Source organism: Octopus bimaculoides, chromosome 4, assembly GCF_001194135.2.
Source record: "Octopus bimaculoides isolate UCB-OBI-ISO-001 chromosome 4, ASM119413v2, whole genome shotgun sequence".
NCBI classification, from domain to species: domain Eukaryota; kingdom Metazoa; phylum Mollusca; class Cephalopoda; order Octopoda; family Octopodidae; genus Octopus; species Octopus bimaculoides.
The window spans coordinates 92,057,964-92,074,640 of record NC_068984.1 but is presented as its reverse complement, the minus strand read 5'-3'; the positions used below and the strand labels follow the sequence as shown (position 1 = coordinate 92,074,640).

The following is a 16,677-nucleotide window of genomic DNA, read 5'->3' as shown; positions in this document are numbered from 1 at the left end:
TATATATATATATATATATATTAGAGACTGTGAACAACAGAGTGCAGCTCCTCCGCTCCAATTACATGAAACCCATAGCTTCAAAATATGTTGTTCACAAGAACTCAGCTTTGTCATACATGAAAATTAACATACTGATAGCAGACTTAGGATAATGAACAACGTGTCCCCACTATGCAAACCCTATGAAACGAAGAAACATGTACAGAACTTAATACACCACATGCAGTTCTCTGGATATGATCAGAGAGATAGGGTCCTAGTATACAGGGGTGCTACAAAAAAGTTAGATAACATTATATGTAATGCTAACAGTGGCACCTGCCCCAAAGACTGTAATTAGATACAAAGAGCTTTTGACAAAGCAACCAGGGTAAACACGTGGTATAAAACCGACAAATATCAAGGAGTGACGTTTGTAGAGGCCACAGCCCATGGAGAACTAGCCCGTAGATTTAGGAAAGCTCTGAAGGAGACCAAACACAACATTAAGATTCTTGAAAAACCAGGGAACTCCATCAGGTCACAACTATGTAGGACGTACTCCTTTGAGAATACTATATGCACCAATTATAACTGCATGATAAGTAGGATTAGCCCTGTCATTAACTGTAGAACTAAAAATGTAGTCTACAGCATAAGATGCACAGAAGGTGCTTGTAAAGACATGAACATGACATACATAGGGGAGACATCCAGAAGCATTGCGGAAAGACTAAATGTACATTTGAGACAATATGACCACAAAAAAACAGTCCTCCATACTCTACCAACATGCCAAAGACCAACACGGAGGCAACCTGGGTCAACTTGACATCCGCATTTTATTCAAGCACTCAAAGGACCCAACACTCAGACAAATGCAGGAGAACGTCCTCATAAATGAAACATCCCCAATACTAAATAGAAAATATATGTAGTAGATAATCATGCCCCCATACCCACAGTTTATATTTATATACAGGTAGAATAGTTTGTGGGCTGTTATGTAGATAGATGTATGTATGTGTGTGTATATGTGTATATGTGTATGCACGTATATGTAGGCTTATGGATATGAAAATAAACAGACATACTGACGTATAGGTACATAAGTTATATGAACAGACAAGCACACATACACACACATTCGGACATGCACACACAAGGAGACGGTGATACATACACACACACACATACACACATAAAAACACACGAACACGCAAACACACAAAACACGAATATGCAGAATACATACGTACAAACGTACACACATACATATATCCATACGCACACACACATATATATGCATACATACATATGCATACATACATACATACATACATACATACATACATACATGTGTGACCAACACACATACGCACAAACAAAAAGAACGCAGTTTGAATAACGGACAGAGTCGACAACTATCGAAAAGTTTGCAAGACGCAACGAAAATTTTACAAAAATAAATAAATGAGTGGAAATTTTACCGGTGAGTGTGTTAAATTTATAAGGCACTAAAAAAGAATGACACTCTTCTGTTTTCCAAGTTTGACGAACCATCCATATTCGCCGGGCAATTTATCTCGACCACAGTGCATGATCTTTACTACCCATCAAATAGAACAATAATATCTGTCCTATTGAGTTTATACCTAATTGTGTTTATATATTGTAGTGCTGGTATACCTGTGGTATGGCCACCAGGACAAGCATCGCTTAAATGCAACCTAGACATTTCAGATTACCTTTCTTCGAAATGGGGCACAATGTAGTGTATTTTAAAAAATCGAGATATGTTTCTGCATATAAAAAGGTGAGAAATTGAAGACTTCGTGGTTTATTGTTTGAGGATATTGGAGTAATTATTGCGGATCAGGTTGGGTTGGCATCTCGCGTTGGTCGACCATTTGACACATGGTAACGACAGATGAGGAGGTATCTCGTGGAGATGGGGACAGCTTGGGACTCTGCTCAACGGGTCGCCCGGGAGGACCCAGGAATATACCGACAAATGGTGAATGCAGCAACGCTCTGCAATGGCACTTCTTCCTATACCTGGCCTAATCCGACCTAGAGGATATATATGAAAGTACGTGGTCAAGTGGTTAAGGTGTTGGACTCACGATTATATGGTCGTGAGTTTGATTCTCAGACCTGGTGGTATGTCATTAAGCATTTAGTTAGGTAATAATCATTAACAGCTAGTGACTAGCAGTCAACAAACATGCTTTATCAGTCGTTTCTACTAATTAAGGAAAGAAACAAGGATATAATTCGAATCTAATTACGCCCGTTTTAAAATTCGGCAATCTAGAATTCTCCGTAAATTGTAACTCCTAAACAATTCATACTGAATGCACAAAACAGTACTCGTTCATTCAGTACATATATATACACTGATAAATTACAATGAATTTGTTTTGCAGAGTTTTAATAGAAATTACAAGATATAAATATGACCCTTCACAATAAAAGTACAAATTTCATTCCTAACATACATAATACATACATTATATTCATTATATTGCAAAACAAAAATTTCATTAAATGCATTTAAGCAAAAACTTACCATTTTGGTCATTAAAAAACATCTGTCTCACTGCTGAACACGCTTTTACATTCAGAATTCCGCTGGTCATTGATAAAGAGTCAAAGCTATCAAAAGTATGCACATATTCTATAGACGGTGTACTTGCGATGCTATTCAGCTCTTCCTTATCAACGTAAGAACCAATTCCAACGACGAATATCTTAACTCCTCTTTGCTTCAATAATTTTGCCTCGTATCTCGTCCGTTTGTAATCACGCGACTGACCGTCGGTAAATACAATTAAAATTTGATAAGCATTTTGCTGATTTCGCCATATAAAGCCTTGTGTTCTTACTTTGTAAAGAGCATAATCAGTTTTTGTGGCGCCTCCCAGGTACTTTAGTGATCTAATACGTCTTAGAATCTCTGATTTATCTTGTAAGTCGTTCAATTTCCATACAGGAAGGAATTGGTGAGTAAAAAAGGATACAGCAACACGTGTTTTGTTAGATCCTATCTGAAATTTGGATATAACTTTTCTTAAAATATGCAGTTGCTTTCTGAAATCAGTTTTTCGAATGCTCGAAGAAGAATCCATTAGAAAATAGACATCAGCCATAATATTTCGACATACTGTAAGAGAAGGCAGTAATTATACGTTATATAATTTCAAGTTAAGCATAAAATAATATAATATGAGGGGAAAATATATAATAATTTGAACTTAGTGCTTTAACATGCCGTATACAGTTTTAGATTTCATATACGTCATGTATAATAGAACGGGCTGGTAAGTATGTGATGAGGTGTCACCCCTCCCTATTCAATATGGGTAAATTTGTGCAGGTCTTGTGTAATTAATCACACACAATCATTTCTACATAATGTGGTTCGATATTAAACTTTTGCTATATTGATATTTCCATCTTCTTCCTTGTCTTAAACGTTACTCTACAAAATACACGACATTGTAACCCTGTGGAAAATCATGGAACCTTAAAATTTCCCCCGGAAACGAATTTCTCGACACGGTTATCCAGTTAAATGAGGGGCAGAGTGACCAAGTCAGACAAAACAACGGACTCGCCGCCCTTAGACTATTTTCTAGATAATAATTACCCTGAGATTATGACGTACGTCTCACCAAAAGAGAGCCTCTTAAGCCTTAGCTGGCAATCCTCCAGATATAACGAATCAATAAAAAAAACACCGGTGGTTGTGTAACTTTAAACTCATGATTCTCTGATGAGTGAAAGCATCAAAAGATAATTTATTCTACAGTGGTATGAACAAAGTTAGAACCAATGAGGAAACTCTCTAGCCTGGCAGATTTCTCATTGTCACATACGATGAACACAGTAATTATCCTAAAACTGCTTGAAATGTACAGATTAGTTCTATCAAATAGACAATCAAATCCATGAAAGGAATTCATGTTCAAGTGGAGACGTTGTTGAGAGACATACGATTTCGTTGGAAGAAGATAAAGTGCAGGCTGGTATCAAAAAGGGATACTGAAGAGTAAGAAGAAAAGCTGGTTTAAATAATTTAGATGGGGAGGAATTAATAATATCGAACGGCAAGCATAAAACAGACCATAATTCTGTTGGATAATCTCAACACTGTCGAAGGGTACAAATTGTGGAAAGAAGCCAAAACTGCAAATCATGTTCAATAGCAGTCATGATAGAGGAGAGAATAGATTATAAAGTATTGGAAAGACAATAACATTATAGAGTTGTAGTTGATGCGAAGGATAGAAAGCTAAGTTTTAAGAGAATTGATAGTTGGCATAGAGGAATAAAGAAAAAGAGAAGATGAAAAAGACAGGCCGGGACAAAAAATGGCGGCTTAGAAATTTGACCTACTACTGTGGAAGACCTGAACCGCGAATTAATTACAAAGAATACGAATCTCAAATAACATACACAGAGAATAGATTTTTTAACAGAAATGACTGATAGTAATCGAAAGAAGATATTTTCCCAGAGCTTGACGTTAAACATTTGCCATCTACCGTACGAAGTAATGACCTTCTGGGACGACTTGTAGGAAACTACTCTGAATTTCAATGCAAGCACTGAGTGGATTGATAATATTTCAAAGTAATACCAGTATCCTGGTTAAAAAATTACCAACTGGAAAGGTTCAGGTTCAGACGATATCCAGGATTACCGGTTATTAATTTTAACTCAATGAATACTATTTTTGTGAACATCTTAATTCGTTGATTGGAGTGAAGGCACCGAGTTGAATGGATGAAGGGCAGTTCACTCTTACTCTGTAGAACTCTACGAAAGATTTGGGGGAAATTACAAACCTTCTCCTTGTTTAAGCGTGTTTTAGAAGCACCTCACTGGTATACTTTCTGAGAAGACAGCAAAATGCAAGCTCATAAGGAGCATTGTGTACAGGGTATGGATATTAAGCACTTGATAAGTAGTACTAGCTTCTTCTGAAAGTCTGTAAAGCTCGGAAAGTCTTCAATATGATGGAATCCGATTAAAAAAATTCATATGGTGCCTCATTCGTGGATTCATGAATCTATGAAGTTGTTGTTGCAAATAATTTAATGAAATTGGTAAGATGTAGAATGGATAATTGACAAGCTAATCTGTTCTCGTGTAACAAATCACTAGGCAATGAGGACACAAAGAGAAGTATTTTCAGGTCGATCTGTCGACTTTTTTCCCTGTTACTTTTTATCACCACTCTCATATCAATATCACTAGTCCTGAGAAAGGTGAAAGTAGGGTTAGGCAAAGATACTCCAAACTCATCCTCAAACTACCTGTAGCTTATGGACCATACGAAATAGCAAAATCTGAAACACAAGAATCGCTGAGGCAGTTTATGGGAGTTAATATGAAACGAGAGAAAATATTCCATGTAACTTGTATCGAATTATCATTTAGAGAACGATTGAATGACATAAGTGATGATGACTACAAGTATTGAGGAATCCTGAAATTAGATGATATATTGCAAGACAATACATCATCAAGAAATTGTACAAAAAACTACTCTGGTTAAAAACTTTTGCCAAAGTCAAAATTTTATGGAAGGAATTTGATTCCCGTTAAGATCACCGGAACCGTATTTGTGATAAGCTTAAGTTCTAGAATCCTGAAATGGATAAAGACAGAGATTCATAAAATAAACAACAGGAAAAAAAGGACAATGCACAATGTATTATATCCAAAAGCCAAAGTAAATCAGCTTTTTATGAAATGTACAGTTGAAACATTCTGTTGAGAAAAGAAAAGCGTTAGTGAAGAGTCAGTGTATGACAAATTTCGACGAGAAGTAGTTGACTTAAACTTGAAATGTCTTGGAATTGCTTTATTCATTGGAATCTAAAGAGATAGACAGGAGCACTGCATTATCAGCCCAAGACCAGGCATTCTTGCCGGTTGCGGTCCCTGCATGAACAACCTGCTACTTCCTGTGATCTAGGAGTGCTATAGTTAGCACTCCTAGGCTCTTAAAATTGGGAGAACAACTAAACAAGGCTCAAACGTTGTGCTTGTTGAAAATGGGTTCGTACCTATGGGAGCTAGTGAAATGCTTGTCTATTAATTAAAGGAAAAGTCTACCTACAGGTGTTATTGTGATAAGGAAGAAGGGGTAGCAAACTAAATGGTATTTTTGCGGCGCTTCCTTCTGCGGTTGTTGGGTTCCAGCATGTTATTATCTTTCGAATCCTAGATATATTGCGATAATGCAATTATGTCCCTAAACCATAACCGACTTTGATAGACAATTTTGTGTTAAATGTGATTGTGTAGGAAATGCTCGCATATGATATTTGTGGCTTTACTGGATGATGCATTTAAATTCTATAGCGTCACGGTGGGGCAAAGTAATTCCCTGGTTCTGGATATATTTTATTTTTATTTAAATTCCCTCTTTTTCAATTTGCTGAGTTTGTAGAATGGGGTAGGTCCCATGAACAGATTGATGCTGTTAACGTTCTGTTAAAATTGTTGGAAGTCAACACCTACAAGAAAATCATGAATGGGGATGAGATTCCAGAAGACCTATATTCCGAGAGTGAAGGACTGAGAATAGTGGCTATCGCGGGGTTAAGAGAGCTGGACATATTAAGCTTGTTGACAGGCGTAGAAAACGGTGAGCTGGGCTGCATGAGTAGTAGAGGCGTGAGAACGGTCGGTTCCGAGGAACAGAGGCCACTATAGTACCGGTAATATTTTCTTTAAAAAAGATTGCGGAGACAGCACAAGGTTACACCGTACCCGTTAGTAATACAGTACCAATTAGTTGCATCCAGCGAAGGGCCTTCCAGGAAATTGGCATGCATTGCAGCAGTACCGTCCCAGATGTTGGAACAGTATTCGACTGTGGGCTTCGCTTGAACCTTGCTCAACTGTTGGGGGCTGAAATATCTTCTGACCCTAAAGAGGAATGCTAGTCCAAACTAAGCTAAGGATGCGAATTTGCCAGGAGAGATCATCAGTGATAGTAAGGCCCAGCATTTGAGGCAATTGTGAAGGCTGTGACTGAGTACCATAAATACAGAGGGAAATGTGATAGTCTTTTTCTTGATATGAGTAGTGTTTAAGGTTGACATGATCCCACTGGTGGATGCGTTCAAGATCAGGTCTCTGTTTACGGGATCAGTGCAGATTTGGCATATGGTGTCTAGGTTGCTTGTGGATGATACAGGGATAGGGAAATTTAAGGAAGAATGAAGGATCGTACTACCAGCATGAAAAAAAGGGTATTTTAGGAAGTGACTAAAAGTAAGGAATTGATGAGTTGAAGAAAAAGGGTAGCGAACAAAATCGAACAGTGGGAACACCTGAGTTGATTGAGACTAAAGCAGAAAGAACTCCACCAACACATGCTGCAGTAGTGCAATCTGATAGGAAACTATCGATCCAAGAGATGAGAAATGGATGGAACATGTAAACGGGAAGTTTGGTAGATTTGCATACAAAACACAATCGAATGAATTGCTGATGTTTAAGGTAAAAACATTATTTTTGCTAAACTCTTCTCAACTGAGATCTCATTGAGGAGTAATATAGGAGTAGAAAATGAGAGAAAATGATAGATATTGTTAATACTGTCGTCATTACCTTGAAGTTGTTGGAAGTGAGAGTAAATGATAATAGTTGGATGGGTCGGAGGTGTTGCATTTCTTTGGAAAGGGGCACACTGAGGCATGCTTCCAAATATCATGGTATATCTCTGTAGAGTAAGAGTTTGATGGGCACAGAAACAAATTCTGAAGTGCATTGTTTAACGTCATTGTAATATTGTGCAATGGCTACTAAAGTTTTCTTCATCTGATGATGTTTGAGGTCATTAATTTTCTACAGCTATGGAAAAGTAGAATGTATTGATAATTCAACATAATTTTATATTAGGTTGTTGTTGTGTTGTATAACACCAGATAAGCTCTGATCGTGCAGACATGTGATTAAAATCATTTCAGTTGTGACCATCTCATCATACTTACAAATATGAATTATATTATCCAATGTAACTTGCTTTACTTAAGACGGTAAAGTATGATTTAGGAGAAATTTTGCAAACTGATATAGTTTCTCCCAGTGTTCAGCATCATTTATAAACAAGCATCTTTGTTGGGTATGATGATACTGAAATTACATTAACTTGGTGTGTTCGGATAATTTCTATGGGTGTGTGTGTGGAATTTGTTTTTCTGATTCTCATTGCTTCGGTAACCTTGTCTGTGATAAAACCTTGATATTATTTTTCTCAAGGATTTATGGAAAGTCTTTGCGCATAACATAATAGAAGCTTGCTCGTTATTAAATGGCGCATTTAAATCCAAATATTTTTGTTGCGTGTATAGGTGATATTTACCAGTCTTTAAGTTTAAAGGTGTGCCTAGAAAGTTTGTAGTAGTTATATTAGTACTAATAGGGTTAGGTGCGATTGTACTATGAATGTCACCGTCTGGAAGCATTAGTTAAAAATGTTTTCAAAACACAACTATAATAAAAGAAAAATAATAATACAAAAATAGTTATTTGTTCACTGGAGGTAACTTTCAAGTTATATTAATATGCAATTCTCGGTTCAGTAATTATTTACTTTCGTTTGATAATTCGGAAATATAATATAAAATTGTATGCCATTCCTATATTTTTATGCCTTTTGTCGAATTAATGTTTAAAGAAATGTGTATGTGAAAAGTGAAGCCTAAATAATTTGACATTCATGCAGAGAAGAAAGTGGAAATGTTATTAAAAATTGTTATAGTCATAAACCAAATCTTATATGGGCTCCAATAAATACCTACAGCTTTAATTACCAGTGAAACACTTTCGAAAGCTCTTTGTCATTTTCTGTATGTCTATTTCTCTCCCTCTCTCTCTCTCTCTTTTCCTCTCACTCTGTCTCTCTCTCTCTCTCTCTCTCTCTCTCTCTCTGTTCAGATATATATATATATATATATATATCATGAACTAACTGTTACTTTCTCAGATGCAGCACGAAGTTTTGTCAGTGAACAGGTCGCGGTTTCAAAGCGACGAAAATATTTTGACACTAATAAAATTTAAACGTTAAAGAGAAACTAACGGTTTTTGTGTTGTTCTTGAATGACTTACAAACACCTTCCAATTGTTTTTGTTTCAGCACACGATCTCAGATCAAGTCACTTGCTATGCAAATACATCTCCGTAGTATATATCTGTACTTGATGTATTTTATATTTATTTATTTATTTATAATCGAACACCACGCAGCCTTGTCCACAGTAAGTTTTTACTTTTTATTTATAATTTCTACGACTCTACTTTCTGTTTCCTTTCTTTCTTTCTTTCTTCCTTTCTTTCCTCCTTTCTTTCTTTCTTCTTTTCTTTCCTCCTTTCTTTCTTTCTTTCTTTCTTTATCTTTTTCTCTTTCTCTCTTCCCCTTTACAATCCACTTTATTTTCCGTCTCTCCCCTCCTTCTTTGCTGTCTCCTGTCAATCTTTCTTCCACCCCTCTTCGTTTCTTCTGCCTTCGTTTCTTCGTATCTTTCGTGTCTTTCGTTTCTTCTCCCTTCTCCTCACTCCTTTTGTTTCTTTCCTCCAGCCTCACACTTGCCTCCCTTCTCCTCTGCCTGTTTGTTCCCATGTGACTACAGGCCATTTTTTCCTCACCTCTGTAATTTCTGGATGCGATGTGTACTTAGCTGGACGTAATTTTCTATCGCCTCCAAACGTTTTTCCCTTTTTTCTGTTCTACTATTTTCTTCTCTTGGATTTATTCTATATCCTTTCAAAATTTCTCCGAGGCGGTACCCATTACAATGCGTCTTGGCTTAAGGGCCCATAATGTTTGTCTTCGTCGATTGTTTACTGTGTACGTCCACTCTGTCGTTGTTTGTTCGTTTGAAGCTCTAACTCTCCAGAAATTTTATATTTTTACAATTTCTGGAAGCTGCTGTTTTTGAAGTTTTCCTACATTGTCGTTGAAAGCTCGAAATAGGTAGTAATTAATAGTCGAAAACTGAGGAGGGGTTAGACTTCTTTTGATAATTTGTCCCGTACGTGTCTCACATTATGTGTTCACGTATTTTTCACTCGTTGGTGATGTCCTGTTCTTATTGTATATTTGTCCTGTACTTATCACTCGTGTGTCTACGTAATTTTCACTCGTTGATGATGTCCTGTACTTGATGTACTTTATATTTATTTATTTCATATATATGTATATATATATATATATATATATATATATATATATATATATATATATATATTCATACATATATAAACATACACACATATATATATATACATACACACATTTGTATACATATATTTTACTGGGGAAGGCTGGTTTATGGGATTACCCTGGGTTTAACTTTATGGTGTATCGTCAGACCCCAAAATCTGTTGGCCTAAAAACTCTTCAAAATATGAAGGGGGAAAGCCCTCGTTACGAATGTAAACAAAGGGATTATTATCTAAATCTTAGAGTATGCTTCTTCTCCGGATTTGTTTTTCTATAAACTATATATATATTGTTCTATATTTTAGAGATGCGGAATTCTGTACATTGGACGGATATGTGTCCTCATCTTGCTTGTTGTTGAATGTGTCCTGGTAGAATTTTGAATCCAACCCTGGGTTCAAAAGGTAATTTTGCTGATGTTATTATTTATTCAAGGCCTGGAATTGAACTCGGAATTTTGGAGTTAGTACCCCACGCTCTTAACCATTAACCTATAAACCCGTGGGCAATTATGGAGTGGATTTTAGCGCTTATAAACTTAAAACTTTTTATCCTTCCTTAATACCGGTTACCACATTCTACTCATATCTGCACTAGGTCTACTTAGGAGGTTATTGTGTCCTAGCACTGTGGCTCCTCTGGAAATAGTCAGAAGTGGTTGTCGGAAAATTTCCCTAAATCCTACGATGGAGTGTAGTTGAGAAAGACACCAACCGTTCTGCCTACAACACCATACGGATGACCATGATGAATGAAGTATTCCTCACAGTGAGGAACGCATGCGCCAGGTTCCGTAGCTGTCTTGAGGCTGTAGTGGAAGCTGAGCGTGGCTACTTTCAGTAAACTGTTGTCTCGCAGATATATGCTAGTTAATAGTTTTTTGATTTTTAAAAATACTTTTCCCTTTATTTAAATTCGACGGATATTAGTCCTCATCTTGTTTGTGGTTAACACAATGTTTCGGCTGATATACTGGGGAAATTTCGAACCTGGGTTCTCATTCCTATGGTATTTTTCGATGTTATTATTATTGTCACTGCTTGGAATCGAACTCGGAATATTGGGTTAGTAGCCCACGCTCTTAACCACTACGCCATATGGAGTGAATTATGGAGTGAATTTTGGGGCTTATAAAGCTAATATTTTTCTATCCTTCCTTAATACCGGTTCTCATATGCTGCTCGTATCTCCCTGTGGGATGAAGTTAAAATAATAGACAGAGAACACCACTGGAAAATACGAAAACTAAAAGAAGCAGCACATGTGCTAGGACACAACAACCTCCTAAGCAGACCGAGTGCAGATATGAGCAGTATATGGGAACCGGTATTAAGGAAGAGTAGAAAAATATTAGATTTATAAGCCCTAAAATTCACTCCATAAATGCCCACGGGCATACGACGTAGTGGTTAAGAGCGTGGGCTACTAACCCATGATTCCGAGTTCGATTCCAAGCAGTGACCTGAACAACAATAATAATAGTAATAACATCGAAAAATACCTTAGGAATGCGAACACAAGACACCTGAAGACGGCTGGAGGGTATATCAGCCGAAACGTTGTGTTAACAGCAAGATGCGGTCAAATATTTGTCGAATGTAAATAATGTACATAATTCCTCATCTCTTAAATATAGAACTTTTCCCTTTTATGCAAACTGTCAAATTTAGTCCAGACAACTTGTGTGTGTGTGTGTGTGTGTGTGTATTTATAAATGCAAACTTTAGGTGAGTTAAAATATGTTTATGACACATTTCAACTACTTAAGGCAAATTCATTGCAATTATCGCGAAGAAATTCTCTTTTATGGTTAAAGGTGTAAAAATACAATAGCTGCCCTTTATTGGATTCCCAGATGCGTTTCTAGCTCTTTAGCTGTCATCGATGGGAAATAGGAAAGAGAAGTAATTCTGGGGCAGCTTTTCAAGCGTAGTTGTAACTAAAGCACTGCCTGATCAGAAGAAATTTGCAGTATCAGTGCAAGCAATGTTTAGGCATAAACAAACTTTAGGTTAGTTAAAATACATTTGTAATATTTCAAGTTCTAAAGGCAAACACACTGTAGTTATCATAGAGAAAGAAATTCTTTCTTACAGTAAAGACCCGATAGGCGGCAGCACTGGGCAGATATGGTATTTTTTAAAGCTTTTACCATAAAAGAGAACATTTTTTCTCCACTGTAACTACTGTAAATTAGGTTAGAAAGAATAAAACAGGTGGTAAGGCAGGCCCGTGGTATGATAGTAACAATTTCCAAAGAGTCATGTTTTAAGGTGAACAAGCCCATAAATTTAGAAAAGCAGTAATCGACACAAAACTAAAGATTAAAGAAACTAAAAATCAGACATTTCCATTAGATCATATCCAGATAGGACATGCCCTCTTAACAGGAACACCAATATAGTATAAAAAATGAATTCTAAAAGAACTAGGAATGTAGAATACCAGATTAAATGTATGGAGGTCAACTGCAACAAATCTATCCAAACATTTACGTCAAACCACTCGCGGCAGAGCTCAAAGAATAGTGGAACACAGATAATGTATATAAGGATAAAAAAAACTACATCGGAATTTTATCAACATGCAAATGATAAATATGTCAGTGTACTGAAAATAGCAAATATAATATCGACAAATCCACCAGATGAACAAGCTATGTACGTATCGGGAAAAAAATCGTAAGAAGCCTGAAGGAAATTGTAAGTTACACCGGTCATAAATTTCCCCTCCTTAATATAAGTACATGTGTTTGTGCGCGAGTATGTGGACGTTATTTTACTTGTGCACATGTATATGCGCGCGTGTGTATGTATGTGTGTGTGCACGTGCGTATTTGTGTGTGTGCGTGTGTATGTGTGTGCGGGTGTGTTCAGATATATATTTATATCTGTGTCCGAACACACAGGGACACAGTTATGCACATGTGTATGATTCTATGGACAGATATGTTTGTGTGTGTATGTGAGTGTGTTTGCATGTGTGTGTGTAATGGGCAAAATATTATAGAAGAATTAATAACGATCCCACAATTACCATTTTACCACAGATATGCATGCTCTGTCAGTGAACAGGTCGCGGTCTCAAAGCGACGAAAATATTTTGGCAAATTAAATTTAAGTGTTGAAGTGAATCTAATGGTTTTTGTGTGTTTCTTAAATGGCTTATAAACACCTTCCATGCTGCAATTGTTTTCGTTCCAGCACACGATCTCAGATCAGGTCGCTTGCTATGCAAGTACATCTCCGTAATATATATATATATGTATTATAATACACACACACAGACACAGACACACACACACACACACACACGCACGCATACACACATACATACGATGCCTGATCAATAAGTATCCAGATTATTGCCATAGTAACGAAGCTGAAGTATGCAGAGTGAAGCTGCCTAGCAAAGATTGACCTTGAACTCTGCTATGCATGTGTACTAAGTTTAACGCCATAGCTCACTTCTGCTGTTTACAGCAGTGCTTGGAAGGAAGTTGTGTAACGTGTGATCGTCGCATTGACCATAACAGAGGAAGTTGTCATAGCGATACCTACCCAAAGGCCTAGACAAAGTTGCAGAAAGTGTATGGAAAAGAATGTATCAGCCGCACACAAGTGTACGAGTGGTTCAAACGTTTCCAAGATGGCCGAAAAAATGTTGATATTGACGAACTTTCTGGGAGAACCACAACCAACAGAACCGAGAAAAATGTGCGTGTAGCTGTGAGGGGAAATCGTCGAATCACCATCTGTGTGTTATCAGAGGATGTGCAGATTAGGTACGTTTCAGTTCAGTCCATTATCATTGAAGATTTGGGTATGAGATGCGTGTCTGCCAAGTTTATGTCAAGACTGCTATCAGCTGACCAAGAAGACACCCATGTTTCAGTTGCACAAGATCTCCTTGACTGTGTCGAGATCAATGAAAACCTTTTGAAAACTTTGCATAACTTTTCATATAGGCGCAGGGGGGACTCTGCGGTAAGTAGTTTACTTACCAACCACATGGTTCTGGGTTCAGTCTCATTACGTGGAACCTTGGGCAAATGTCTTCTGCTATAGCCTCGGGTCGACCAAAGCCTTGTGAGTGGATTTGGTATACGAAATTGAAATAAACCAGTCATGTGTATATATGTGTGTGGGGGGGTCTGTGTTTGTCCCCCACTATCACTTGACAACCGATGTTGGCGTGTTCAGCAAAAGAAACCGATAGAATAAGTACTAGGCTTATAAAGAAAATATCCTGGAGTCGATTTGGTCGACTAAAGGCAGTGCTCCAGCAAGGCCGCAGTCAAATGACTGAAACAAATAAAAGAATAAAGCCTCTGAGCAGGTATCGCAAAGCTTTTGGCAAAATTTGATGCAGATTTTCTGCTCAGTTTTCTCTGTCATGGTCAATGTAACGATCACACGCTACACACCTTCCTTCTAAGCACTGCTGTAAACAGCGGAAGTGAGCAAGAACGTTAAAACTTAGTTCGCATGCACGGCTGAATTCAAGGTCAATCCGCACCAAGTGGCTTCACTCTGCGTGCTTTAACTTCGTTACTATGGCAACAGTCTGGATACTTATAGATCAGACCACGTATGTGTGTGTGTATGTGTGTGTGTGTATGTGTGTGTGTGTGTGTGCGTGAGTGAGTGTGTGTGTGTGTGTGTGTGTGTGTGCGTGTGTGTATATACAAATATATTTCAGTGTGTATAATCAGACGATAGGTTACCCTGTGCATAGGTGTGGTATGCTTGTAATGTGTGTGTGCACATGTGTATACATTAATATCAATATATCTATATAACTATATGTGTATACATATGTATAAATGTTTATATGTCTACGCATGTGGGTGGCAGTGGATATGCGTGTAACAACACGTACATATATGTGTCGATGGATTAATTAATCCTTCAACCGTAAAGAGTGAGAGGAAAGTCATAGAACTATGACTCACTGAAGGAAGATAACAGGATTATACGATAAACATATCCGTACACGCATATGCACGCACTTGTATACATGCATACTCTAACAAGCAATCTGAATATATATATATATATATATATATATATATATATATATATATATATGTACAATGACCAAAAGAGACAAGAAACTTAACCTCAACTGGATGTACACCCATACACTTGCGGTCATTCGCCCTCACTCATCCCTAAATGCGTAAATACAATAACAAAATCCACTAGATCCAGTTTGGACACATGATTGCTGAAGTAACGATTGGTAACAAAATCGCTCCGACAAAACAACTAATGAGTCGATTATTCAAGCAATTAATTAGGTGAATGGTTAATAATTAAAAGAAGTGAAATAGATTCAGTTTTCATGGGAAAAGTTGCCCTCTACTAATATTTCTCCCATTAATGTTCACCTAAACAGCCTATTAATAGAGCATGTTTAGGTATAAGTGCATTTAGTTGAGTTGTATCATTCAGTCGTTAGATCTGAATCTCATTTTTTTTTAAAAATATAATTACAAAACAGGTTTACTGTTCGCTGAAGACTGCCTCATAATGGTAGTGAGTGACTGAGAGAGTGGGAGAAAGGTAGAGAGAGTGCATATGCTCAAGGGAAAATTAATAGCAATGTTTTGTGTATGAGAGGGAAGTGGGTGCGCTTATGATTGTTACTCTGAACTTGATTATATAAATTTAGTTTTAAGGTCCCTAATACTATAGTTTTTGATGGTCAATGTACAGTAATATATATATTTACAATCAAAAAAAATATGTTGAAAGGCATCTACAACTATTTGCAAAATAGAATTTACACTCTAAAGTAAATTTCAATAGACATGAATTTGTTGATCAGTTATAGTTAACGTAAAGCTACTTCATTTAAATACAATTTCAAACCTTTCGCATCAAGCTGTATATCATCAGTTACTCTTGAGTCACCAGTTTGTATTTTTCGCATTCGTTTCCTTTCTTTTGAGCTCAAGCGTAATGGGACTGAAATAAAAGAGAATGTAACAATTTTCCATTTACAATAAATAAAATTACATAATATTAGGAACACCACATAAATATCAACACATAATATCATACTCAATAACAAAGTGGTGGTCTACTTTGACATGCTTTCAAAAACAATTGGCTATTATTTTCATAGCAGTTTTACTAAAGCCGAACTCTGTTTCTCAAGTGACCAAGTGTTTACTTGCAGATAAGCAACGTCACTTTTGACCATCGCTCCTATCTTCAGCCATGCGTGATACTCACTGACCTAGGTTTCTGGATGTTATCCGTCCTCAGTGTGACACCCACAAGGTAGGGATCTCTCCTGCACATGCTATACGGACACAAATTGTGTTGATAGCCAGCTGGAAAAGATCTTTTTCTGGGGTTAAGACAACAGTAACATTGTCCTTTATAGGATTGCCACATTCTGTTGGTATATAAACATTATATATATATATATAT

The 16,677-nt window shown here is 36.9% G+C and overlaps 1 protein-coding gene across 1 annotated transcript in view; it reads right to left on the bottom strand.

Annotated features, from left to right (window-relative positions):
• Positions 1 to 16,677, bottom strand: part of LOC106879866 (cartilage matrix protein) — a 110,466-nt gene that overhangs the window by 11,683 nt on the left and 82,106 nt on the right. Inside the window, exons 5-6 of the mRNA XM_014929584.2 lie at positions 16,111 to 16,206; positions 2,555 to 3,148 (exon numbers count right to left, since the gene is read on the bottom strand). Coding sequence (XP_014785070.1) covers positions 2,555 to 3,148; positions 16,111 to 16,206 — 690 coding nt within the window. The remainder of the gene's footprint in view (positions 1 to 2,554; positions 3,149 to 16,110; positions 16,207 to 16,677) is intronic.